General features: G+C 44.9%; 1 protein-coding gene across 1 annotated transcript; it reads right to left on the reverse strand.

Annotated features, from left to right (window-relative positions):
- Positions 1 to 5,118: 5,118 nt before the first annotated feature.
- LOC130476893 (programmed cell death 1 ligand 2-like) lies at positions 5,119 to 19,683 on the reverse strand. The gene is made up of 5 exons (XM_056848899.1): positions 19,617 to 19,683; positions 16,150 to 16,509; positions 14,862 to 15,149; positions 12,004 to 12,150; positions 5,119 to 5,201 (listed from the first exon to the last, which is right to left on the reverse strand). The coding sequence occupies exons 1-5, from the start codon at positions 19,681 to 19,683 to the stop codon at positions 5,119 to 5,121; spliced, it is 945 nt and encodes a 314-aa protein (XP_056704877.1).
- Positions 19,684 to 25,692: the final 6,009 nt, after the last annotated feature.

A 25,692-nucleotide genomic window follows, 5' to 3' on the forward strand; every position in this document is an offset into this window, starting at 1 on the left:
TATTGACCAACAATATAATGACAATTTGGAACAGAATATTCCTCAGACTTGAAGGGGTTGTGTTCCCCTTTTGCAAAAACCTAGCATTACTGAGTAATGCTACAGCCACCCAGGGCAGGGAACTCACCTGTGTCTAACAGCAGCCCTCCACAGCAGCTGGAGCAGCGGCGCCAAAGATGCAGAACAGTCCTCCTTAAGCATAGAAGGAGTGCTAGATTACAAGCACTACAAAGAGCACTGCTGGCTGACAGCAATCAGGATAATGAGCTCCCTCCAGCAAGGAGTGCTGAGTCCTAGGCTTATTTAAGCAGACACTTGCATCCAGGCTGGTGTGGGAACAACTTGTGCTACCACCTTATGCTAACACCTTATGCTAACTGCAACTTTACCTGTTTCTGAACCCTGTGTGCCTTTGACCCTGGACTGAACCCTGACTATTCTCTTGGGCTATGTTTTTGCTACTTGGAACTGAACTCTAAAGATAACCTGGCTTTGACTTTGAACTGCTCTTGACCCTGCTTCCCTGCCTCTGACTCTGCGACTTGACATTTTGTTCCGACCAAAAGCACGCTTATGTGCAACTAAAGAAGGGAGGTGTATGCCATTGCAGCCAGCCTGGCTGCTGTGCTAGGCCAGGTCGTCTCGGGTTACTGCCGGCTACTGGTCTTGAGAGCAGGCTGTTATCTCAGGAATGCAGAAATCCGGGGGAGTCCCGCCAGGAGCTGGAAACCAAAATAAAGTCGGCGTGCAGCGGGGAAGTCAAAAGTTCGGTCCAAGGGTCAGAAGTCCGTTTATCAAAGTCTAGGAGCGTCAGCAACAAAAGTCAGAGATCTTTTTGCAACAATTGCTTTTGCAACGTCTGTCTGATCCAAGCCTGGGTTTAAGCTGTTTCTCTTTGCCTTAGTTCTCATCCTCAGACAACTCACAGTCTTGGAGCTGTCTCCTTAGTGCCTGTAGACGCGCACTTCTCCTTTTACTTTGGAACTCCATTCTTCCTTTTTGCCTGTGCTGTTGTTGAGTGGCTTCAGGTGAGCTGGGTGGGTCTTGCTTCTGTGGAGTTACAGCTGCATCTGGTTGTGCCGAAGAAGGTGATTCTGTGTTTACTTCCAACTCCTCAGCGGGGCTGGTGTTTACTCCTACCTGTTGTCCTTCGCCCTGCCCTGCATTCTCAGCTGTCTGAGGTGCAATGCCCGTTATTTATCCCTGCTCAGGCTCTTCCTCTGATGATGTTTCACCTGTTGAAGCCTGGGCCATGACAGCTGCTCGGAACCAAGCCCTGCAGTTCCAAGCTTTCCAGCATATTAAATCAACTCCTGCAACAGCAGCAGTAAGTGGCTGCTGCGAGTCCAGCCCTGCCCGTGCCTCCAAGGAAATGCCTGGTAAGCCCATCTGAGAAGTTTCAGGACAAGACAGAAGATTTTCCAGCTTTCCTCGCCCAGTGCCAACTGTACATTGAGCGACGGACACGGGACTTCCCGGATGATAAGACCAGGGTCTGTTTCATCAACAGCCTCTTAAAGGAACAGACAGCAAAATGGGCTATGCCCTTGCTACTGGCCCAGTCTCCTCTGCTGAACGACTTCATGGGGTTCCTGATGGACATCAAAAATGCTTTCATGAACCCCCGAAAAGTGGAAGATGCTGTTTCTGAACTCTGTGTGCCTTGACCCTAGACTGATCCCTGACTATTCTTTTAGACTACTTTTTTGCTACTTGGAAGTGAACTCTACAGATAACCCAGCTTTGACTTTGGACTGCTCTTGACCCTGCTTCCCTGCCTCCGACCCTGGGACTTGACATCTGTTTTATCTCAAATTTGAAAACATGGCAAAATGCAGGGAAATGCTGGGGGAGGGCGTGGTGACCTCTGACAGTTGGAAACGGCATGCATAATCAAAACGAAGACCCAGTCATCGGAGGGGTGACAACCATGCATAAAAGGCCTAAATCAACATTCATGATTTTATATTACCTAATGCCATAACTTGTGTGTCTTGTGTCATGATATCGTGATTCTTGAAAAATGATACTTCTGTTAAAGGGAACTTTGGTATCTCAAGCTCACCCTACAACCAAACTGCCCCCTCTGTTCTGACATATCTGATACTTGAGTGTAGGCTTAAGAACATAAGAAAGGCCCTGCTGGATCAGACCAAGGCCCATCAAGTCCAGCAGTCTGTTCTGCTGGACTTGAGTTCTGCTTGTGGAGTGGGGCTTTCCTACTTCCCCTTCCTGCTGTAGCTCCCTGTAGCTTCTGAAAATCCATTACTCATTGTTAGTTAAGGAACCCTCTGGAACAACACAGAAAACGTCAGCTGGAATGGAAAATCTGTAAACATTAGTATGAGAAGCAGTGCCTCCTCAGGCATTTAAAAACCTAACAACGGCCATGTTTGCACTTACCATTTGCGGCACCGGCTTCTGCGGGCTTTCCTTGCATGTTCCCGCTGCAACTCACCCGAAGGATTCCGAGGATGTCTCCAGAGCACAATTTCGCCGCGTTAAGCGCATCCGCTTATACGGCGAATTAAAAAAATAAAACGTCCTCCATACCTGGTGCCTTACAGTGGGAACAGGCAAACTGTGTTCAATCCATTTCCTGCTGCCAGCCCACTTCGTGCTGCCAGCCAACCCCCGCACTCCCCCCGCCTCCCTTACGGTGGACCAATCGCCGTCCTTGCTTGGAGAAGCCAACTGGGCATGCGTAGGAGCGTGCTGGTCTGGGCTTATCAAAAGCAGCGGGCAAAGGCGGCGTGGTGGGAACAGAAATTTAAACTCATTTTGGATGCTTTCGTACTGGACGCGTGTAAATAGCGAGGTAAGTTGCTGGTGCTTTCACGGGCAATGGTTCCAAGCAAATGTGACTATGATGTGGGTGTTACTGCACATTACACAAGAAATCACCTGGCGTGTTGAGAAGTTACTAAAATGCAGTCAGCCCTTATCCCTTGTATTGTTTTCCTACTCAAAACTGGGTCCTGCAGCTCCTTTCAAGACAATTTTGTGTTCAAACTGCTTCACATATATCATTTCAGTAATCCTTACTCAGTAATTAAGCGTGGTGAAGTGGTTAAGAGTGGCAGACTCTAGAGAACCAGGTTTGATTCCCCACTCTTCCTCATGAAGCCTGCTGTTTGACCTTGGGCCAGTCACAGTTCTCTCAGAACTCTCTCAGCTCACACAGAGGCAGGCAATGGCAAACCACCTCTGAACGTCTCTTACCTTGAAAAACCCTACACTGGGTCGCCATAAATCAGCTGTGACATGACGGCACTTTCCACCACCACCAATCCTTACAAGGACTGCTTTCAGTAGGCCTGAATGGAGGACCTCATACTGTAGACCACTGGTTCCCAACCGGTGGTCCACGGACCACCAGGGGTCCACGAGAACTAAACCAGGGGTCCGCGAAACAAAGTTATAAAGTAAACCCATAATAAAATAATATTTATGCGGGTGCGCACGGATTGCGTGATCCCGCGTGCGGAGCGAGCGTGTGAAGGAGGGAAGGAAGGAAGGGAGCAGAGGGGATCCGGGCGCTGCCAGTGCGTGTTGCGTGAGCGCCAAAAGACAGTGGCGGAGTCCGATGCCCAATTGGCGGGTCGGCGGCGAGCAGCATGCAGGTGGCGGCGACCCGGGCGCTCATGGTGAGTGGCTTCTGGGCGTCCGGGGGCTCTGGCGAGCGACCCGCCGCTGTTGAGCGGGGCAGGGGGCGAAGGGGGAGGGCGGCGGCCCCATCAGAGCAAAAATGCACCCCCAGGTCCTACCCAGCTCCCGGGCTCCTTTCGGTGGGAGGCACTGTGAGTGCGGCGTTGCTTTCTGCGGCACCAGTCCGCGTCGGTCTCCCGGGGCGGGAGCACCACCTCTCCCCTTCTCCTCCTCCTCCTGGGAGCCTTTCTCTGCTCCTCTGTTTCGAACTTTTGCATGGTAGGGCATGCATATCTCCCCCCTCCCCCGGTCAGGATTTGTACTTGGGAATCGTGTTTATGGCAGACAATAAGAAAAGACTCTTTAAAAAAAATTTAATCGAAGGGCGGCGTTGGTTGCAGCCGCTCATAAAACAAAACAAAAAAATACATTAAAAGGTTGCGGAAACCCTTTTTCCAGTTGTGTGGTAAAAGGTGTTAATGTTGTAAAAACCTGGTATGCGGTGGATACAAACGAGAGGCATCAAGTATCCAAAAAATCTTGCAGCTTAAAAAGAAGAAATGCATTTTCATATTAATGAAAGTAGCCCGTGTAGCTCTGAGCAACAGTATTAGCCCCAGAATTGCCCAGCTTGTAAAAAGGATGCAAGCTCAAAAATCACATTGATTTTCAATTAAAGGTTCTCTATTATAACAAATATATTCAAATAGTATTCTAAGTTTAATGTTTAACTAACAGTTATGATTAAAGTTTATTTTTCAAATTCTCTGAATTTTTATTTTGAACCTTGGGGTCCCTGCACCGAACAAAAAGTCCTAGTGGTCCCTGGTAAAAAAAAGGTTGGGAACCACTGCGGTAGACTGAGGTTAACAGAGAGCAGTTTTCCTAAGGCCACCCTCCTCTGTCGCTGAGTGAAGACATGAGCACACAAAAGAGGTTCAGTTTTTCTCCAGTCACAAGTAGCAAAGTAGGAAAGATGCCATTTTGACAACCATATTAATTCACTTCTTATAATGTCATCTCTTTAATAAATAGGCATAAATAGCAAATACAAACACAAAAGTCTAGTTACCAAAATTTCAGACACACAGTATGATCACAGAATATTTAAAACTTACTCAAATAACCCTTTAAACTGCTGAGCAATAATACTGACAAAAAACAGAAGCACAATTTACCTTTCAAGTGCTACAATGTCCTGATTTCCCCCCAAAAAGGGAAATATGGAAAGTGCAGAATTGAAAACAACATCACATGTTTGTTTGAGTTCCTCAATTGGTATGATCCAAATCTCCTCAGAGTAGTGGTGGAAAAACAAGGGACATTCCTTGTTAAGCTCTTATCTCATGGGATGAATGTGATGCAGATGCCAGAGTGTCTCCATGAACTAAGTATTTTCTTCATTGTGCAACTCTTGCCGATTTGGATTACCCTTCAGATTCAGAAATTAACATGGAGAATCCCAACTGATCAAATTAAAGGACTGCTAGTAATTTCCAAACTGACTTCTGCTTCATTTACCCTTGACTTGTGGGAAACTTTCCTACAGTTACCTAAAAGTGAAAGAAGATGAGAATTACACATGTTTAGGAAGGCACTGGCAAACCACCTCTGTTAGTCTCTTGCCATGAAAACCCCAAAAGGGGTCGCCATAAGTCAGCTGCGACTTGACAGCACTTTACACACACACACACAGCCACATATTTGCATACAGTTTTCCAGCTTTGCCCCCAAACTGCATTCAATCTTTTCCCCCTTCAGAAGGAGCCAGGATGAGTTCAGGATGAAAACAACATTGCAAGTTTCAGAAGCAACAATCAATTAATAACTGTGTATACACACACACATACACACCAAAATATAATTCAGCATTTATAGTGCCATCCTAAGCAGACTTACCCTTTTAATACCATTGACTTCACTGAACTTAAAAAGCCCCTAACTCTGCTTAGGATGCCACTGGTGATGATACAATACTTCTAGATAGAATCCAGTGGTTTAACTTAGCTGGAACAATCCTGGTTACCCAGTGAGTGGCATAACATTGTGCTAACAGAGGTTACTTTTGTGATTCCTGCAGAATCCTCCTCCATGCTGTAGCTGCCTCCCCATGCTACACAGCATCCCATTCTGGGCCCTTGATCCTCCGAAAAAGCACTTGGGGGTTGAGGGAGGCAGAGAGCTCCAGTGGGTGGGGGAGCCAATAAAATGGTTTCTATGAACTGCTACATTGATGTAACTAGGGATTCAACCTCTGTTCAAAAATTAACCAAAAAGTATTGTCCTGAGATGCGGCCGCCAGTGGTGTTCTCGGAACTTACTCCCCCATCCACAGTCACCCAAGGCCGAGGGGACAAGGCCAAAGAAGAGTGGGGCCTGGAAGGGCGGCCAGACACTGTGCCATCAACGCCCCATCCGCCGCCAACGCCGGGGCAGCCGCAACCACTGGAAGGGCCGGGACCTGGGAGCCACCCTGGGAGAGGCCCCGGAGCCTGGGCAATGGGGATTATGGGCCCGGCAACACCAAGGCCATGCCAGCAGCACAGGAGCCTTTCCGATGGGGCCGGGGCCAACCAGGAGTGCAGGCAGTGAGACCACCTAAGAGCTGAGCTGCAGGTAGGCTCAGCGGAACCTGGAAGCTCTTCAAAAGACATCGGGGGAGGAGATGCGTCCTTTTATGGACTTTGGGGAGGGGGACTCAGGTGGAAGGGGCACAGCCAGGCATGGGGCTTCCCCCATAAAAGCCAGTAAGGCGTGGAGGCTGGGGAGGAGGTGGGACTGCTGGAAGGCCTCAGCTATGGGCAACCAAGCAGTCACTGGGACCAGGGGGCCAGAGACCTCCTTGGGCCTCAGGTTCTGAGGCTGAAGAAGTGCCGGTGGCGAGCAGGCAGAGGACAATGGAGGGCCTGGATGGGGCTCCTCCAGGGCTGGCTCCTCACAAGTATATTCAAATTATGTTACTTGCAGGGCAATCAGAGAGATGTGATTTTGCTTAGAAGTCCAAACTGGAGCTTGCCTGACACGTGTTTTTGGGCTCCTCTGCCCTGCTGGCTGCATGGATGGGCTGCTGTGTCCTTCCTGCCCTTTCCCCTTTAGGCAGCCTATAGCTGGCTGGGGGGTGGGTAATTGCCGCTTCTCTAAGGTGATAGTGTGCCCACACACCCAGGGCCTATTTAAGGCCACGCAGAACTGCAGAACAGCCTTGTTGCCAGCACATCGAAGGGCAACCAGGATTCCAAAGTCCCAAAGCGGCAAGGCAATGAGCGGTGTGATTGGTGGCTTTGGAACATCACCCCTTGCATGCGAGTTGTCCCATCGGGCTGCGAGAGGCCCCAGTACTCCCGTCCCTATTGCTTGCTTGCATTGCGCTGACCAGGGGAGTTGTGTTTTTTGTAATTTTATTTGTTTTAGCATGTTTGAAAACACGCTGTTTTGGCAGCTTTTTACTGTGGGCCTGTTTTGGAAGAGTAAATTTGATTAGACCAAGGAATAATTTCTGCCTAACCCAAGTGAATTGATTGGTTTAGATGAGAATATAAAATATATAATTTAATTAACTGATAATTTAAATAATAATAAAAAACCTTCATAAGAGGAAGCGTGATAGAGCAGAGTTATAACTGATTGGACAGTGTTCCGCTCCTTTATCTTGCACAAGTTCTGTGTGTGGTGTCTATTTATTGAACAATGCCTCCAAAACAAGGCAAGGCTCCTAACAGGTGAGTGGCCCCATCCGCTTCTGCGGGTAAAAAGGGAAAGTCACCTCCCCCAAATAAGAGAGCTAGGCCTGATGCAAGGGTTCCACCAAGTCAAGCCCCCAAGGACACACCAGGTAGAGCAGGGCGTGGGGCCCCTTCTACTCAAAGGGAACCCTTAAGGGCCACCGGGTGCAGGTCCCACACTGATGTAGCCTTTCAGAGCATCGCTAAAGTTCTCAAGTAGCTAAGTGAGAGGGTTGAAAACTTAGAGGCTGTTACCAAGTGCCTCCACACTTCCCAATGCTGACCCACAGGAGGGCCCTTCCGTGAGAGTTAGGGGCAGGAGGGTCTGGGCCACTGAGCAAGGTCACGAGTCATCACCCAGACCGTCTGGGAGTTTGGCAGTTTCCATCCGTGAGGCACCACTAAAATGAAAGGCTTCTGTGAAGAGTAAGTGGTCACATCGTAGATGGCATCAATCCAGCAGCGAGTTGTCGACAGGTGAGTCTTCCTCTGTTGAGGAATCTGTGCACACTTCTAAGCAGTAATGGATGGCAGCAGCCCGGGGCAGTTTTGCAATCAGGGCAGGAGGCCACCTCTGGCATTAAGCCTCCGACTTATTTTGATGCTGAGGACCCACAAGGGATACATTTGGCCAGAAAGGTGCGGGAGCACATCCTTGATGGCTATTATGTTGACATTATTACTCTTTTAAAACCCGATTCCGATGATGGTAAGAGTGGGATGGCCCCAAGTAGAAAAGGGGTCAAGGGTGCCGTGGCCAAGTGCAGTTTTATGGCGTGTTCATGGGGGTTGTTCAGGCTGCTTACACAGAAAGGGGCTGGCATTTGAGCAATCACATGTGTAATGTGTTGCGGGCCAGAGAAATAGCCGGGGGTGATGCTGCCATGGACTACGATGAGGCCCTAGCGAGCACACACTTTGGGATCTACTTGACAACAAGCTCTGGCTTTTATACATGGGTACTTGAGTAAGGGGCAAGTTTGATGCTGCTAAGCCTAGCAGGGGCACCTTCAGGAATGAGTCTAACCAGAGAGTGTGTTGGGAATATAACCAGGGCAGATGCCAGCGTGCTTGCTGCAAGTATAAGCACAACTGTGACAGTTGTTTTGGCCCCCATCCTAGGCCATCTTGTCCGCCCTCCTTCCTGGGAAGAAGGTGGCTGCCTCAAAAGGGCTGCTGGCCACCTTTTGAGCCAGGCACCTTCTTCCCAATGGTAACAGGAAGGAAGGCGGACCAAGCTCTGCCTCAAGTACTGCCACAGGAGCAGGAAAGTATCAACCCACCTGTCTCCAATGGTCTTACACTAGGCCTTACCCCAATCCGGCCCAAAGAAGACCCCAGTTGAGTATAGGCTTAACCAGCTGGCTTGCTTGCTAGAGATTTACCCTGACCACGCGGCAGCAAAATTCCTTTGGGATGGGTTTTCCTTGAGTTTTTGGATTCCTTTTATAGGTCCACGCCTCCCCTTTGAGTCTGCCAATTTACAGTCTGTGCGTGACTTGCCAGAAATAATAACAGCAAAGGTAGAGAAGTAGTGTGCACCTGAAAGGGTTGCTAGTCCATTCCCTTCTTCCCCGCTCCCTAACCTTAGGGTACCCCCCATAGGTGTTGTCCCGAAGAAGTCCCCAGGTAAATATAGATTAATACATCATCTATCTTACCCATGGGGGGGCCTCTGTTAACAACACCATTCCCACGGATTCTGAACTGTGCGCTATGCATCCTTTGATCGGGCTGTAGACATAATTTGGGCATGTGGGGCAGGTGTACTTATGGACAAAAGTGACATCTAGTCTGCCTTTTGGCTAATGCTGGTGAACCTGAAAGACCATTGTCTTAGGCTTTACACTTAATGGTTTTTGGTATGAAGACAATGCTATGCCAATGGGCTGCTCTGCCTCTCTCTCTCTCTCTCTTTTGAAATATTTTTTTATTTTTCACACTTTAATGATATTGTTCATATGGCTAATTCGGCCCTGAACAATGTCACACTAAGATCAAAATTTAAAAGGATATATATATAATAGATAGATAGATAGATAGATAGATAGATAGATAGATATAAATATATATATAAAAGGAAGAATCAAACCGGCTTACAATCACCTTCCCTTCCCCACAACAGACACCCTGTGAGGTAGGTGGGGATGACTGAGCTCTCAGAAAGCTGTGACTAGCCCAAGGTTATCCAGCTGGCTTCATGTGTAGGAGTGGGGAAACCAACCCAGCTCACCAGATTAGTGTCTGCCACTCAAGTGGAGGAGTGGGGAATCAAATCCAGTTCTCCAGATTAGAGTCCACTGCTCCAAACCACCATTCTTAACCACTACACACTTTCTGTTGGTCTTCTATTTGCTGCTGGAATTGACATTTGGTATTGCCCTGTAGCAGCTTTTTAGAAACAACCAAGTTTTGTAGTTTATTTTCCAAACAGTGCAACGCTCTTCCAGTTAAAGTTAATTATGACAAAATCCATCTGAAAGTAATGGAACTCACATTAGTCACAAAAAACTTGATTCAGTTGGATGCAACTAAATTCAGCTGTAACACACAGCATTTTTCCCATTTAGCTGTAAAATCCTTGAATCATTCATTGCACACAATCCTATTTCTATTCTAGTTTTACATTATACTCATTAAAAGATTCTCTGTAGCTTGCCACTGACAAAAATTACTCATGACTAACTCCTAGCATGCTTTTCTCAAAAAAGTGAACTCAGGCAAATTACAGTACAGGGATCTCAAAATACGAAGTATTTTAATTGAATACATTCAGTAATAAGTTATACAGTAATATCCAACATCAAATTCCATCATTAGAAAGATTTTTTATTATTCATTTTTATTAGATTTGTATTAGATCTATTAGATTATCAAAAACAAAAACAAAATGTAGATATAATTTAGAGGAAAAGCTATATGTGTGTGTGTGTGTGTGTACCGTATTTTCCGTGTATAAGACGACCCCATGTATAAGACGACCCCTATTTTTTTTAACCCAAAATTAACCCAAAATCAATATTTTAAACATCAAACAGAACAGTCTGGTCCACATATTTCTGTTCCTTTCCCCCTTTCTGGATCACTGCAAACAGCAGCCAGTTTGTACAATTCTGGACCCTCCTCTCCACAGTCTCAGCCCGTCCTGCTTGGACTCTCTCACTAGTTTGCTAGCTCTCACTGCCAGGGCTATCCGAGACTGCCGCTTCCTCCCTGGCCTGGGCTTGTGCTGCCTTTATGTAGGGGAAGTCCCTTCCCCTCCCCAACCCTGCCCCACCTGAGCTTACAAAGCCGGGGCCATTTCCCACATGGCCAGCCTTCTCCCCTTCCCTGTTCCTCCCCACCCTGTCTTGGGCTGCTGCAGCCTGTTCCACCCGCCCTTCTGCCCGAGCAAGAAGCCAGAGGGCCAGGTGTGGCCACCCCCATTGGCCTTTCCCATTGTGCTTCTTCTGCCTGGCCGCGGGGGTTTGTCTGGCCACAGCTGCGGCTCCGGTGGTGCCGCTTGCAACCGCTGCTTCTGCCATGCTGCGGGCCACCGCAGACTCCTTGCTGACCCACTGCGTCCCCACCGGCCTCTCCACCCGCACAGGGGCTCGCTTTGGGCTTTTGGGTCGGGCTCCTGCTGCCCTGCCCCCCTGCCAGGCCTGCCAGTAAGTTGGCCCTCCGCAGGAGCTGCCGCGGTGTGGAGGGGTGTGGTCGCGCATTCACCATCTGTGTATAAGATGACCCCCATTTTTTACTTTTTTTTTACAAAAAACATTGTAATGTGTTGGGACTCTCTTCTTCTAAGTGGGGCATTGTCCTTCCATACAGGAAGATTCCTTTCTTAGAAGAAGGGTCCTTGGGTCTAACCCATCATGCTCATTTTGTCCTATTTTTCCCCATCTTGAAATTTAATCATAGTTATCATCAACAGTGTAAAATCTTAAAATTTGTCACATAAACATAATTTACAAAGCCACTGAATTTATAATAATGCCAATGTGTGTGTGTGTGTGTATGGGTTGGCCTCTTTCAAAATTGTATACATTTCCCCCAATAATCCATTCTCCTCCTAGCTGTGTTTATGGTTAATTTCTCAATTACCTCATTTGGTTAAGTCATTCTTCCTACATAAGTTACTACTTTTCCAGTTTTTAGCTATTGACATTTTAGCTGCATGCAGAAAGTTGCTAGTTGAGCTCATATAGCACATGGGGATTTTGCAGAACATTAGAGAATGTTTTTGAATAAGAAAGATTTGCATTGCCTTCTAAAGACTCAAACAAAGGACATAGGAGGGCTTTGGAGAGTACCTTACTATTTGGGCCATCACTGAGAAAGTTTGGTCTGTTACCTGGTAGACCTTACAAAATGACTAACAGTACGTAGAGCATGACTTCGTCTGAAGATCTTAGTGGGTGGGAAGTTGATATAGGAAGATACACCAACTTCTAATTTACTATGAGTAAGACCAGCCTGAGCAATGGTGCCTTATGTTAGGTAAATAAATCATGTGTGAAATATCTGTCATTCAATATGTGAACCACAGCCACCTAACAAAGATATTGAGAGCAGATAGCTGCTTTGAGAAATCAAATGATGGTTGGTTGGCAAAACAGGATAGGAGAGAACCAAATACGTAGTTTCTTACCTTTTTGGATGCACAGATTTGTGGATGCTTTTCTCCTTGCAACTTTAAAGACAAACACCGGTAGAAAAGATAACACCACCAAACAAATTGGAATAAATGAAATGAGAAATATTTTTTGATGCCCAGAAGCTGATTCGTCCACATAATCTGTAAACAAGAAAATCTGATTTATTACTTTTACATATAACTTGCCCAATTATACCAAAACAGCTTGATTTAATCAATTTGGGATAAAAGCCCATTTCCATGATCATTGCTGTGGCAGCTGTCCTGTATGCTGTTCTATATGCTGACAGTGAGCTATTGCTAGCAAGAGTGCAAGAGGTTACGTGAAGGCAATAGTACAGCCAAAACTCTATGTGCACTGATATTTGGCCCACTCCTATCAATGCTTGACACCAGCAAATCCCAAAGCTATGATAAAAAATCTATATAAACAAAGTTCTTAGTTACCATTACCCCTAGTCTGCATCACAGTGGCTTTGCATGATTCTAGTTCAGGGATCCCCAACATGGCATCTGTGGGCACCCTGTCACCTGCCAATGTGTTTCCTGGTACCCAACTGTTTCTTTCCCAAAGCAGATCGCCAATCTTGGCTTTCCTTCACCTTAGTGGAATATGAGGTGCTTCAGAAGACCCTACTAGGCATCACCTTTGAGTCTGCAGGGATCATCCATTCAGACATAGGAGGATGCTTGGCTTGGACCCCCCCATAAAATCACACACACAAAACAGACCTTTTGTGATTGGTCCTACCTGCCAAGGCAGTCATTTTATGGTAGTGCTCACTACATGTCCTCAAAATACCAAAAAATGTCCATAAGCTAAACAGAGTTGGAGGCCCTGCTCTAGTTGTTTGCCATGTTGTGGTATGGTTATAAATGATATTACCCACCCTGAGCTGGCTTTGGCTAGGGAGGGAGGGCTACAAATTTGAAAAACAAACAAACAAATAAAGAAAACTGTTAAAGAAAACTGTAGACTAGGATTTAAGGGGTACAATAATAAGTATGGTATAAATGAATTAAAAACTATTAAGTGGTATAATATAATGAAAGGATATCGGAGCAATTCGAAGACGGATTTTTAGTATAGATACTATTAATAAGTGGTTAACTATTGTAGAAAGTGGTTTGTCATATGGCACATTTTAGAAGGTTTGGAATGTTGTATATAAAGTGTTTTTAATGTAGTGTGCAGTGTTTGTATTTGTATTTTTGTAAATATAAAATAAAAAAAGAAAAAGAAAAAGAAAAGTGTGAAAATGTTTACTCTTTGTATTCTCTTCAGTCCAGTTCTATAAATCCATCTTTGCTAATACATCATGGCAGGTAAAACAGCAGTATTTTGTGCTTATCAGTGCTGAAGATAATATTTCAGGGAGTAGACTGATCGTCAGAGGTTTGCAGAATTACAAATACTCAAGTATGGATTAGTACCAACCTTTCTGAGCCTGTGGGCAACTTTGGAATTCTGACACAGCATGGTGAATGCAGGCTAAAAATGTCTGGCACAGGAGTAGGATTGCCAGTTCTGGGTTGGGAAATATCTGGAGATTTTGGAGGTGGAGCTTGAGGAGGGCAGGGTTTGGGGAGGGGAGGGACTTCAAAGCGGTATAATGCCAGAGGCTTTTTATGCAGGGATGTTTTCCTGCGGTCACCCCCACCGACTGCTTTGAACTTTCTTTTGATTATGCATGCCTTATCCAACTGTCAGAGGATGCCTTGCTCTCCCCGCACGTTTTGCCCGCATTTTCCAGATTGTGGCTAAAACAGCATATAGAAAATGCAGGCAAAATGTGTGGGGAGAGCAAGGCGACCTCTGATGGGCGTAAAAGGCATGCATAATCAAAAGGAAGCCCTGAAGCAGTTGGCAGGGGTGACTGCAGGAAAATGTCCCTGCATAAAAGGCCATAGAGTGCACCTTCCAAAGTGGCCATTTTCTCCAGGTGAACTGATCTCTGTCACCTGGAGATCAGATGTAATAGTGGGAGATGTCCAGCCACCAACTGGAGAGTGGCAACCCTATGGAGGAGGCAAAGCCAGCCACAAAATGGCTGCCTCCTGTTTGCCTTCAATCACACAGTGAAGAGCCTTGTGTTGTGGTGGCAGCTGCTGCCAAAGCAACATTTTTAAAAATCTGCACAGCCAAGAAAATTTCCAGTGACCAGTTAAAATCCAGTTGCTGGACAAAAGCCCCACCTGGCCACAACTATTTTCTAAAAACCTTTGTTGGGTGACAGAAAAGGTGTGTTGGCGAACACCATGGTGCCCATGGACACACAATGGAGACACCTGGATTATGATAAAGGTCTAGGAAATTTGAAGGAGATGTCCCGAGAGCAGAACTGGTAATTATGAGCCATAAAAGGAGACAAGGAGGGATCCACACAGTACACAGAAACCTTTGCGGATGTTAGGTCCAGTTTTAAGGGCTTAAGTGTCCACTCATTTTAAAAGCATTGTCTAGAAAAATGTTTTAAATAAATAAAACATGAGGAATAGACTTTTACTGTTATAGAACAAACTCTGTGATTTCCTTGAATCCAAAATCTACAATTAAATCCATGCTAATAGTTGAAGGTTGCAAAAAAGACCTGTATTTGTTTTGTCAATCTGAGTGAAGCAAAATGACTGCTGAGTTTGGCCAGGGTCATAACTCATCATGCCTGCCTTACAAGGCAGAGTAAGATTACCACCCACCTTCTGTGCTTCTCCTTAGAATGGTTGTGAACATTCCATCATATAAATGCAGTTCATTTGTTTCCTTAGAATATGAATATCCCTGAATGTATGTGTGTCAAACTCCTACATAAGCAAATGCAAACAATTATGTGAAATCACAGCTGAATTTTTACCTAACTGAAACGCTGATACATATGCTGAAGTTTTTTCATTCAGTTTTTTATTCCAGAACACACAGGTGTAGTTTCCACTAATGCTTTGTTTGACTCGTAGGGTACTGGTCACATTGAACAGTCCATCAGTCAGCTCAAAAGTAGTGTTTGCAATCATGCTGGTATTAGGATTCCTCCCATCATGCCAGGATACTTCAGCCAGGGGATACCCTTCTGACTGACAAATTAAAATCAGGCCCTCTTCTTCAGGATCTTTTATTTTCTGGATGTTTATTCTCTTATATGGTGCTGAGGAGAAGAAGTAGAGCACAACAACCTTAGAAAATTTTGCACTATTTTTGGGACACAATTTCATTTTACCTTCTGTGGTGTAATTCGTACTATCAATATTTAAAGAAATTATCATGTGGTGTCTTGAATGCTTTTATCCACAATCATAGCTGAGTGGTAACACGAGGCCCCCAATTCAATCCCTGGCACCCCTAGTTAAAAAACATCCCAGATAGGTGATGGGAAAGGCATTTCTCTGCCTTAAAAGCTGCTGCCAGTCAAAGGGAAAAAAATAGTGTGCTAGCAGAATGAGCAGCAATCTGATTCAATGCAAGGCATTGAACTGTACATGTTCATCACCATGGTAAGTAAGCTCACAGCATGAGGTAGAGCTTTAACAAGACCAGTTGCTAGGCAAAAAAGGTCATTCTTGAGAATGTTGCAAAAATTTTAAAAGCACCAGGGTATTTTAAGAGCTTTTTATACCTCATAATATAGGGTACTTCTGAGGAATAATACATGTGTTCTGAAATGTGTGTGTGTGTGTGTGCGGGAACACTTCTAAACACAAGGTGAAGCAACTATAACCTTAATTTAAAGCATCTGTGTTCTCAAATGAAGCTTTCATTTTAAAAAGACCTGATTGCACTATTGCAAGTAGGCAGCATTATTAATAATCAGAATCTTTACGTAGTTTTGCCACCATGGCTGTCTGCATGGTAGAAGGAGGAACCATGGTGGGGAAAAGCATGGGCCATCTGCCTAAGTCAAAGTGAGGTAATTGTGTAGGTTTCCCATATCACATCATACTTAGTTTCCTAGAAAAGATCTGAGTCACTGAAATAAAAATAGCACATGTACATGTTTCCCACAATATATCTGAGAAGTTAGTCCAAGTTCTTGAGGGTCAATGGGTTTGATGTTGTGTCTAGGAAGCTGATTTCATGCTCCTGTTGTGACCCATGTTGTTCTGTTATGCCAAGTGGAGAAATGGAATTCAAAGTATGTGTCCACCAACCTTTTACTTCCAAAGTAATGTACTTGTAATCAGCCTCTCCATAGTTAATGACACAAAGGAAAGAGCCTGCATCTGTGATCTTTACTTTGGTGATAATGAGCGCAGAACATCCCATTTGTAATTCTTCATGCAGTAGGGTGACTCTCCCTCTATAGTCTGGGTCTTGTAGCGTGAGGTTTTCCTGTCCCTTGTGGAGCTTGTAGATTTCTTTTTCTTCTTGATTTGGCAATATTCTTTTCCACAAGATGCTTAACATTTTAAAATTTAACTGAGACTCAACTGGAAAGTGGCATCTCAGTGTCACATTGCTCCCATACTCCACAGAGTACTGAGGCTGAAGAACTTCCACTGTGAATAAAGCTGAGGCACAAAAGCACAACATTAGCAAGGACTTCTGGGAGGGGCATCTCATCCCCCCTCCTCCACTATTTTCTCTTTCCTTTCTCTGAAAGCTCCCATAGCCTCTCCCCCTTTCCTGCCTCCCTCTCTCTTTCCCACACACCAGCCAAACTATCTTTCTATCTTCAGCTTTCCCTCCTTCCCTCCCCCTTGCAGCTTTTACCCCCTCCCAAAAAAACCTATAGCTCAATGGCAGCCACCTGGCCCAGTTGTGTAGTGGGGAACCAACAAGGACTTGCAAGGAGCACCCTCACTTTCTTCATCCCACACTATTTCCTTTTTTCTTTCCTCCTGCCAATGCCATATTCTCACATTCCCCTGCTTCTTACTCGCCTTCCCACCCCACCAATCAACCTACCTCTTTTTATTTGCCCATCATGTTTGGATAATGTGATATATATTTACTTCATGTATACCCTACTGTTTTCTGCAATGGGGGCTCAAAGCAGCTTATATCACTCTCCTCACCTCTATTTTATCCGCACAACTGTTTGAGGTAGATTAGGCTGAGAACATGTAGCTGGCCCAAAGCCACCAAGTAAGTTTCCATGGCAGACTGGGGATTTGAACCTGGATCTACCAGATCCTAGTAATGTTGTATAAGCAAAATTTAGTTTGGGCAGATATATGCTTGTGTAAAGGAAGAAAGCATTAGATATTACATTAAAATAAGTTAATGTTTAAAAATATTAGCAGTATAGAGAATAAGCTAGCAAGTAGAAAACAAAGAGACCATATATTAAGAGGGTAGAGATATGGCATAATATACTCTCTAAGTAGGATAGAATAATAGTATGTATGAGGTAGTTTTATCGAAATTTGTATTTCCACCCAGAATCTTTCTGTATTATTTTCTATTTTTACTTTCTGTTTACATATATATTGAAATAAAAAATAAAATATAATAATAATTTTTAAAAAGTTGCTTCCCAAAGCCCTAGTGTACTTCAGCAGATACTCTGAAATTTCCTGTTCTGGTGTTGATGCCTATTTCTCTTCTGGATTAGACTTGAGTCAAGATGGAGCAAGAATGCACTAACCTGCAGAGGGTGAAAGGGAAAGCTAGAAGGGAATAAAGGAACAGCACCTAATTAAATCATGCTAACTTGAGAAGACTGGGGAAGGCACTGGCAAACCACCCCGCAAACATAGTCTGCCTAGTAAACGTCGGGATGTGATGTCACCCCATGGGTCAGGAATGACCCTGTGCTTGCACAGGGGACTACCTTTACCTTTTTAACTTGAAAAGAACAAGAAATCCCAGGGAAAGGCTTGAGGAAATACGAGCCAATGCCTTGCCCAGAAGACTAGTGCTGAGAAGTGATCAGACCACAATCAGGAACTCCCAGTAATTATATTAGTGTGTCTTTGCCCACAAAAGAGTCTTTCACATTGCTCTAAGCCTGGACATATTGAAAACATCACCTACAACTAAGTACTATCTTGTTTGAATTTGTCCAAAGAACCTGCCACTTTCTGCCTTATTTTGTCTATCTTCTGTGAGTTATCTGGGCGCAACATGCTCCAGTCTGGATTAATTCCACTCCTCCTGCTGTTTCGAAGCCTAGCAAGGACAGAATCCTTCCCCAAAGCATGCTTGTGTCTGGCACCCAATATATGGTTCTACGTTCCCTCTTGGATTTACTAGCTACCCAGACACTGGAGCTTCACTACAGGTTTTGGATTCTCCACTGGATCAGGACTGGTAGCTATTCTTTAATTATTGTCGAAGGCTTTCACGGTCAGAGTTCATTGGTTCTTGTAGGTTATCCAGGATGTGTGACCGTGGTCTTGGTATTTTCTTTCCTGACGTTTTCCAGCAGCTGGCGAAACGCCAGGAAAGAAAATACCAAGACCACGGTCACACAGCCCGGATAACCTACAAGAACCAATATTCTTTAATTGCTTCCACACTGACCTTTGGCTCCATGACACTCTCCCAAACCTGCAGTGGTTTTTATTTTTGTTTTGTTTTGTTTCTGGATGTCATCAGCCTGCAATCATCCATCTTCCAGGTTTTCCCAAACATACCTTGGTACAATACTTTTGAAAAGATAGTACTCAAATAATTTTATTTATTTATTTATGTATTTTATTGGACCATGTTTGGTATCTGTACAGATGGGAAAGGTATAGATTTTCATATTCCCCTGCCCACATCTGCTGCTATGTCCCCTCATGCTCATCATTCTCCCCAGCATCTGTCTTTTTTAGCTGACTCCTGCCACTGAGCAACACTGAAGAGGGAAGGAGATAAGGTGCCCTTACCAGAGGGTGCCAGGAAGCCGTGAAAGAGGAGCTGAGTATCAGCTACAGCACTGTGCAGGCACACAGCAAATGGTAAGTTGATCATGGCACTGGCACGGGTGACAACATCATTTGCTGGTTCTGCTATCCATTCAATAGCTGTGCATCTGCATGGTGCTGCAGACCTGGGGTCTCTGTTACTCCCTCCTAATGCATTCCAGTAAGGGCACCACAGTCCCTTCCCCCTTCAGCAACACTCTGTGTCAGGAGCCAAAAACTTCTCAGGAACTTAATACTCCAGCCACTGTAGGTACCAGGAATATTATAATGTCCCTTTGCCAGTCTTCAAATCCAAGCTAGTACCTCTGTGGGTAGTAAGAAGCTGTGGCGGGAGGGGATAGTTTGTCCACATTGGGGTTCTAAGGCCAGTTTCATGGGTATGGGCTATACTCACATAGATATATGTCAGACCACATGCATTGCTTCAAACCAAAATGCACAATCCACTGGGAATGTCTCTTGCTGTGCGATGCAGCATTTAAACAAATGGAATTTGAGCAACAGCATCTATGTGCTCTTATGTATCATCCATTGAATGCAATGGGACTTGTGTCTACTCCCCCCTCCAACAGTTCAATAATTTTTTTACATTTCCTGCAAGTCTTCTGGTTTGGTGGACTTTTCCTGACCTTGGAATGTAGAAACTTGGGTTAGCAATCCAAGCCTGTTAGATTGTTTTGAACTCTTGGGCTAAGTCCAAGTGAAATGAACCACTCTCTGGAGATTTTCTGTTGAAAAACTATCCAAGAAAATGCTCTCACCTGTCATCAAATGAAGCTGGATATCAAGTAACACAACTGGCAGGAGCTTGTACATTTTCCTAGACATATCTAAAAGACAATGTTAGCTTCATAAATACTTTCAAATATATCAGCAGGTCAACACAAGCCAAAGTGCTTTGCAATGTTGTTGCTTATGAAAGCAACAATACCTAAGGCTTCATCATAAGAACTGGTTTGCCAGAAAGTAAATGGCGGTTTCCTCCTAAAGTACAATTTTAATTCAATATTGCATTCCTAAGGGCATGGACTGTATAACATGCTATTCAGTGGCAAAAAAAATTCATCCAGTGTAAAATTAATCCATAAGGTTCTGACAATTTAAGCATGATAGAGATAAAGCTAAAACCAAAAAACTTTCCCTCACCCAGCTCCATGAATATGTATCTGATAAGCCTTCGAGATGTGCACTGTATGCTGGGTTCCAAGAGCAGTTGTTCTAGAGCTATGCCATCTTGGACAATGAACATATTGGGCACTAATTCAGGGACACCCCCTTGTCACCCCCACAAGAGTCACATATACCAAGGGAGAAAAGTGGCATATTTTTATAACATTTTCCACCAGTAAATTACATGCTAACTTCCACCATCCAAGATAGGGTTCTTAGTCCACCTTTGTAGTAAGCTGGCCTTGCACTACAGGAAATGCAGGACTGAGCAACTCCCATCTTTGGTAGTTAGCATAAGACTATACTGATTCAGCCCAGGTGCCCAGCTTCTGTCCCATTAAGAACAAGCAACCACTGGCAAAAAGCTTCCTGATGCAAACAGAACCAACAAGCCCAACAAAACCAACATCAACCAGAGAATCCCATCAGGTCCACAGACCAATGTGTCACACCCAATACAACCAACGTTAAACCAGACCCAGCCAAACCAACTGAAGCAAGGGACACTGTTGCAAGTCCAACAGAAACAATGTCAAACCACAGAAGCCAATAAAAGCCAGGGCCAAAGTGGCAAGCCCAACAGAATCAATGCCAAACCAAAAAATCCAAGCTAAACCTACTTGGCAAGCCAGTACCAAGGCAGCCAGGCTCACCTGGCAACACGCACAGACTCATATCACTTCCCCAAGGAAGGCCTCAGAAAGTGAGAAGGAAGGAGTTTTGAGTACCAAACGTTTCCGTTCTCTGCAGTCTACTACCTATACCAGTGATGGCGAACCTTTTAGAGACCGAGTGCCCAAACTGCAACCCCAAACCCACTTATTTATCGCCAAGTGCCAATACGGCAATTTAACCTGAATACTGAGGTTTTAGTTTAGAAAAAACAACTCATACACTCACATATTTTGTGTTAAAAGAAAAACACAATAGCAGAGCTTTCAATGATGCAAACTTTTACCTTTCAATAAAAAGTTGTTTGTATTCAGCACCTCTGACCCACTACAACCCCCCTAGCAGTACAAAAGAACACTTGAAATAATTTAAAATTTAAAATCTAAAGTGTAAACCTGTTCTGGCTCAAAACAAGATGAGGGTCTCCCAGACAGGCAGGCAGCAGAATTAATCCAAGGCACAGACAGACCAGAGCAGCCAGAGGCTTACCATCAGCAGCACTCCAAAAAATCTTACCATGAAATGGAGTCGAGCCTGTTTTTTATCCAATTTGCCCATGGTCAGAAAGCTAAGGGGTATGAGAGAATCATTGTGATTGAACAAACAGTTACAGCTCCCCCTAACATGTGATCACATTTGCCTGGGAGGGATGCCTTGCTCCCTCCTGTTACCCAAGAAATCTGTCAAGTGAGGAAGAAACAGGCCTCAAAATACCAGTCCCAGGTAGTCCCATATATTCCTGAATATTTCTGGAAATATTTGGGGCCTGTATTCGAGTATTCCCAAGAACCCCAAATATCATAGGAGGCTGAAGTTGGTTCCCAGTTTGTTCCCTATTCCCAGTTCCTTATTCACATTTCCTAGTTCCTGAATGATATCCATCATCCAGATACCTGAGTATAACTGAAAAGTACTGATGAAGTATCCCCCCCAAGATATATTTGGGCTAGATATACCCAAATGCACATCTTTAATCCTTCTTGCTCAATACTGACCTCTGGTTAACATCAGCTCTACAAGGCCCTGGACAGAGGGGTATTTTCAACTCTATTATTTCAAAGTGTCTAGGGTTGTACTCTGGACTTCCTCTTTGATTAGCACAGATGTGGCAATACTGAGCTACAGCCATTGGTTTGAAGGAATATGGACATCTTTCCTTGATTTTTCCCCCCTTTGCCATCAAGTCACATTTGACTTACGGAGACCCTGTAGACTTTACAAGGCAAGAGACATTCAGAGGTGGTTTACCATTGCCTGCCTCCAGGTCACAACCCTGGTATTCCTTGGTGGTCTCTCATGCAAATACTGTCCAAGGCCAACTCCGCTTAGCTTCTGAGATCTGACAAGATTGGGCTAGTCTGGGCTATCCTGGTCAGGCTTCTCTTGATTAATAGAGCAATCCTAAGGAGTGGGTGGGATGGGCCTGGGGATGGTGCAGCTGCCCCGGCCCCGAGTAGCTTGCTGTGCTGAGGCAGAAACAGAAAAAGTAATTTTAGAAAATCCCGTGAAACCCTTCCATGGAGTTTCACGGGGCTAGGCCTCCCTTTTTGCCAGCACAAGTTTGCGCCGGCAAAAGGGGTCATTCCCAGGAGCTAACTAAAGTCATCCCTGCCCTGGAAACATCCCCTTTGGTGCCGGTGTGAGCCCTTGTGCTGGGGAAACACTGCCGCGGTGGCTTTGCTGGTGCTAGTGGCCATGCACTGGCGTTAGTGCCACTTTAGCCGGCACAAGTGGCACTAACACCGGTGCAGGGATCACGCTAGCTCCAAAGATGTTTTGTCCCCTCTTCAAGATTGCTCTGCCCACCTTAATTATTAGATAAACCAGGTTTGTCACCACTCAAGGTCAATCTATATATTGCACTGCTGTGTATGTAATTGAGCCCCAATGCTTTTTCTAAAAGAAATTCCCAGCAAAGCAGGTTTGGGAAATATTGGAGAAAAGCCAGGGAAACCCCGGAGGTGCACTAATGCACCATGATGCTGTGGGGAAGCAGGGGGAAAATCCTTCCCAACAGTGAATAACCAAGGCAAATAACCTGTGTGGAAACAGCCTCTGCTGGCATGTTTTATCTTCCATAAAGGGAGAATCCAATGCTGTGTCAAAAAATCTCTAAGCAGTAAAAGTCACCCATAGATTTTCACAAACACTGGGGACAAAAAAGCGTTCATCCAACAGAGTGTGATGCCTGCCAGCCCCAGAGGAGCATAATATTAACTTCTTATTCAGGGCCAAAATACATGTTATGTTTGACATGTATCAGAAGAGGACACTCGTAGTCAAACATTAGAGTGAGGACAAATCTTTCAAAATATTTTAAAATTTGCTTGTCACCCCTTATGGCTCTGAAGACTGTGAGGTGGAAGGAGGGTCTTCATGCTTCCCTCCCATGCTGTTTTCACCAGCAGACACATGGAGCCAGAGGAAGGAGCAAACAGTCCCCCTACCCGGAGCCATTTCAACTACCAAAATGGTACAGGACGGAAACCTGAATCTCTTCCTTCCTTCTTGCAGTAGTTGGGAGTCACAGGATCGTGAAAATATTTTTGAAGGTTTTTTAAAGTTAGTCCTTACTCTGATTGACTATGAATCAGATTGGGCACATGTCAAACATAACTTGTATTTTGTCCCTTAGCAAGCAATTGGATCAAGCATGCGGTATAGAACTCTCCTCCTACCAGGAGCGCCATACCACAGGCTCTATCCCTCAGGAGAGGAAGAAAGGGGTTGTTCACTGATAAGAGAAGGACTGAAGGTAGCCAATCACTCTGTGCTCTCTGCTTTTTATGGAGAGAAAGGCTAATTTGAACTGTCAACTGTGAGCCATTACTTTGAAGGGGGAGGAATATATGCAGTGTCACATCCTGGAACAAGGAAATTCCCCTGAAGCATTTACCAGATACTGAGTTAGCATAATTTAGAATGGGTGACAAAGGAAATCACATGTTTGCATGCAGGCCTCCAGAATTTTTTTTGAGAGCTAGCGTGGTGTAGTGGTTAAGTTGTCAGACTGGGACTTGGGAAACCCTGGTTCAAATCCCCACTTGTGCTGTGGAAGGTTGCTGGATGACCTTGGGCCAGTCACACACACTCAGCCCTGACCCTGGCTAATATTTGGATTGGGAGACCTCCCGGTCACACACTCTCAGCCCTGACCCCGGCTAATATTTGGATTGGGAGACCTCCCAGGAATACCAGGGTCGTGACACAGAGGCAGGCAATGGCAAACCACCTCTGAATGTCTCTTGCCTTGAAAATCTCACCAGGGGTCACCATAAGTCAGCTGTGACTTGATGGCAACAAAATAAATAAATCCTGAGAATAGGGTTTCTTTGGCTTTATCAATTTGGAGCTGGTTAAGTTAAATGACCAAACCTTAAAATTTTAGCCAATATAGACTTATTCCATTGTACTGGCATATCCTGGTCTCCCCCAGCTAGTACTATAAATTATTATTGTTGTTGAATAGTCCTTGAATGTCCCCTCTGATACCAGACACAACCTGATCTTGAAATGATAAGACATCTATTTATAGTGCCCATCAAGAGTTTTTCAAAAAGAAAGTGCAAGTTCATCTCCTCTGCAGCAGTGGTCCACCAATATTCAATCCCTTTCCTTTAAGAACAACAACTCGTTTTTCTTTAAAAGGTGTACAACACATCTCCTGTGTTCTTGTTGTTGTTAACAGATTAAAAGGGGGGCAAACAGGCTATCTACTGTACCAAGTCCCCTCTATTTGTGCTATCAGAAACTACTGCTATGAGTGGAGCCATTCCCATAGCTCCAACTATAGGATTACCGTTATACAAGACATCCATAGGTAGATGTGAGACTTCCACACATTGCACAGTTGGTGTGGATGCAGGTATGCATTAAAAGGCTCCTACGCTACGGATCCTAACTCTCTTTTGAGATGGAGAGGGATGTTCAGCTATATTTGAGGCTACAATTTTTTTGTACACAAAAAACACAATTAATGCTAGATTAAATACACACAGATTTGCCAATGATTAACAGCTCAGAGTATTTACAAATTCCCTGTAGGTTTCATGTTCTTATATCAAGAGATTTTTGTTTTACAAAATCAGGTACTTCTTCTCAAATGCATTACAAATACTCTAGTACTATATCAGCAGCATTATATTATATTAAAGCCAGATCTCTGTCACAGTGGAATTGTTCAAATTTCCCCCTGGCAAAAGGACACTGACCTGATTGAGAAATGCAGGCAGGAACAAAGAATCATGCTTCCTTCTCAACAGCTTATGGCTCAGATACTGATTTAAATCAGCCTTCTCTGGAAAATCTTGTTTGAGGAAATCAAAAGCTTGTGGTTTCTCTTTCATTTCGCTTATGTCGACCAGAGTTTCCCATACTTTAAAAACTTCAAGACCTTTAAAAGCACAGCTTTGTTGTGCCTTGGGCTAAGTCACAGTTCTTTCAGAACTCTCTCAGTCCCACCTACCTCACAAGAGGGATGTACTAAAACGCTTGACAAGCCAGCCCATTGGATTGACAGCCCCTGGGACTAGCACAAGTGTTCTGGGGCGGGATTGACAGCCCCCCAAGGGGATTGACAGCCCCTGGGACTAGCACAAGTGTTTTGGGGCGGGATTGACAGCCCCAAGGGGATTGACAGCCCCTGGGACTAGCACAAGTGTTCTGGGACGGGATTGACAGCCCCTGGGACTAGCACAAGTGTTCTGGGGCGGGATTGACAGCCCCAAGGGGATTGACAGCCCCTGAGACCAACTATCCGCCCCTTATGCAGAGCGTTTGCTGTGTCTGAGGCGGTCGAACTCAGATATCTGCTATTGTCTAATGTGCTTCGGCCAAGCTTCATGGCCATGACTTGCCTCCCACCATAACTCCCACCACCACAACCACCAGCCCTCCCCCTGGGAGGGTTCCCACTGCCTTGTCAAGAACAGACAATCACCTGGCCTCCCTCCATACAGGACACACTCTTGTGGTCCGGGACCCCGCAGGTGTTGC

The sequence above is a fragment of the Euleptes europaea genome, chromosome 4, assembly GCF_029931775.1.
Source record: "Euleptes europaea isolate rEulEur1 chromosome 4, rEulEur1.hap1, whole genome shotgun sequence".
In the NCBI taxonomy this organism is placed as follows: Eukaryota; Metazoa; Chordata; class Lepidosauria; order Squamata; family Sphaerodactylidae; genus Euleptes; species Euleptes europaea.

What these genes read in the sequence shown, in the direction of transcription:
- LOC130476893 (XM_056848899.1), bottom strand. Translation starts at nt 19,683, where the DNA reads ATGTCTAGGAAAATGTACAAGCTCCTGCCAGTTGTGTTACTTGATATC. An exon ending in TGTATCAGCGTTTCAGTTAG is followed by an intron (nt 12,151 to 14,861) that starts GTAAAAATTCAG and finishes TCTTGTTTACAG; the next exon opens with ATTATGTGGACGAATCAGCT. An exon ending in AAATCTGTGCATCCAAAAAG is followed by an intron (nt 5,202 to 12,003) that starts GTAAGAAACTAC and finishes TTTCACTTTTAG; the next exon opens with GTAACTGTAGGAAAGTTTCC.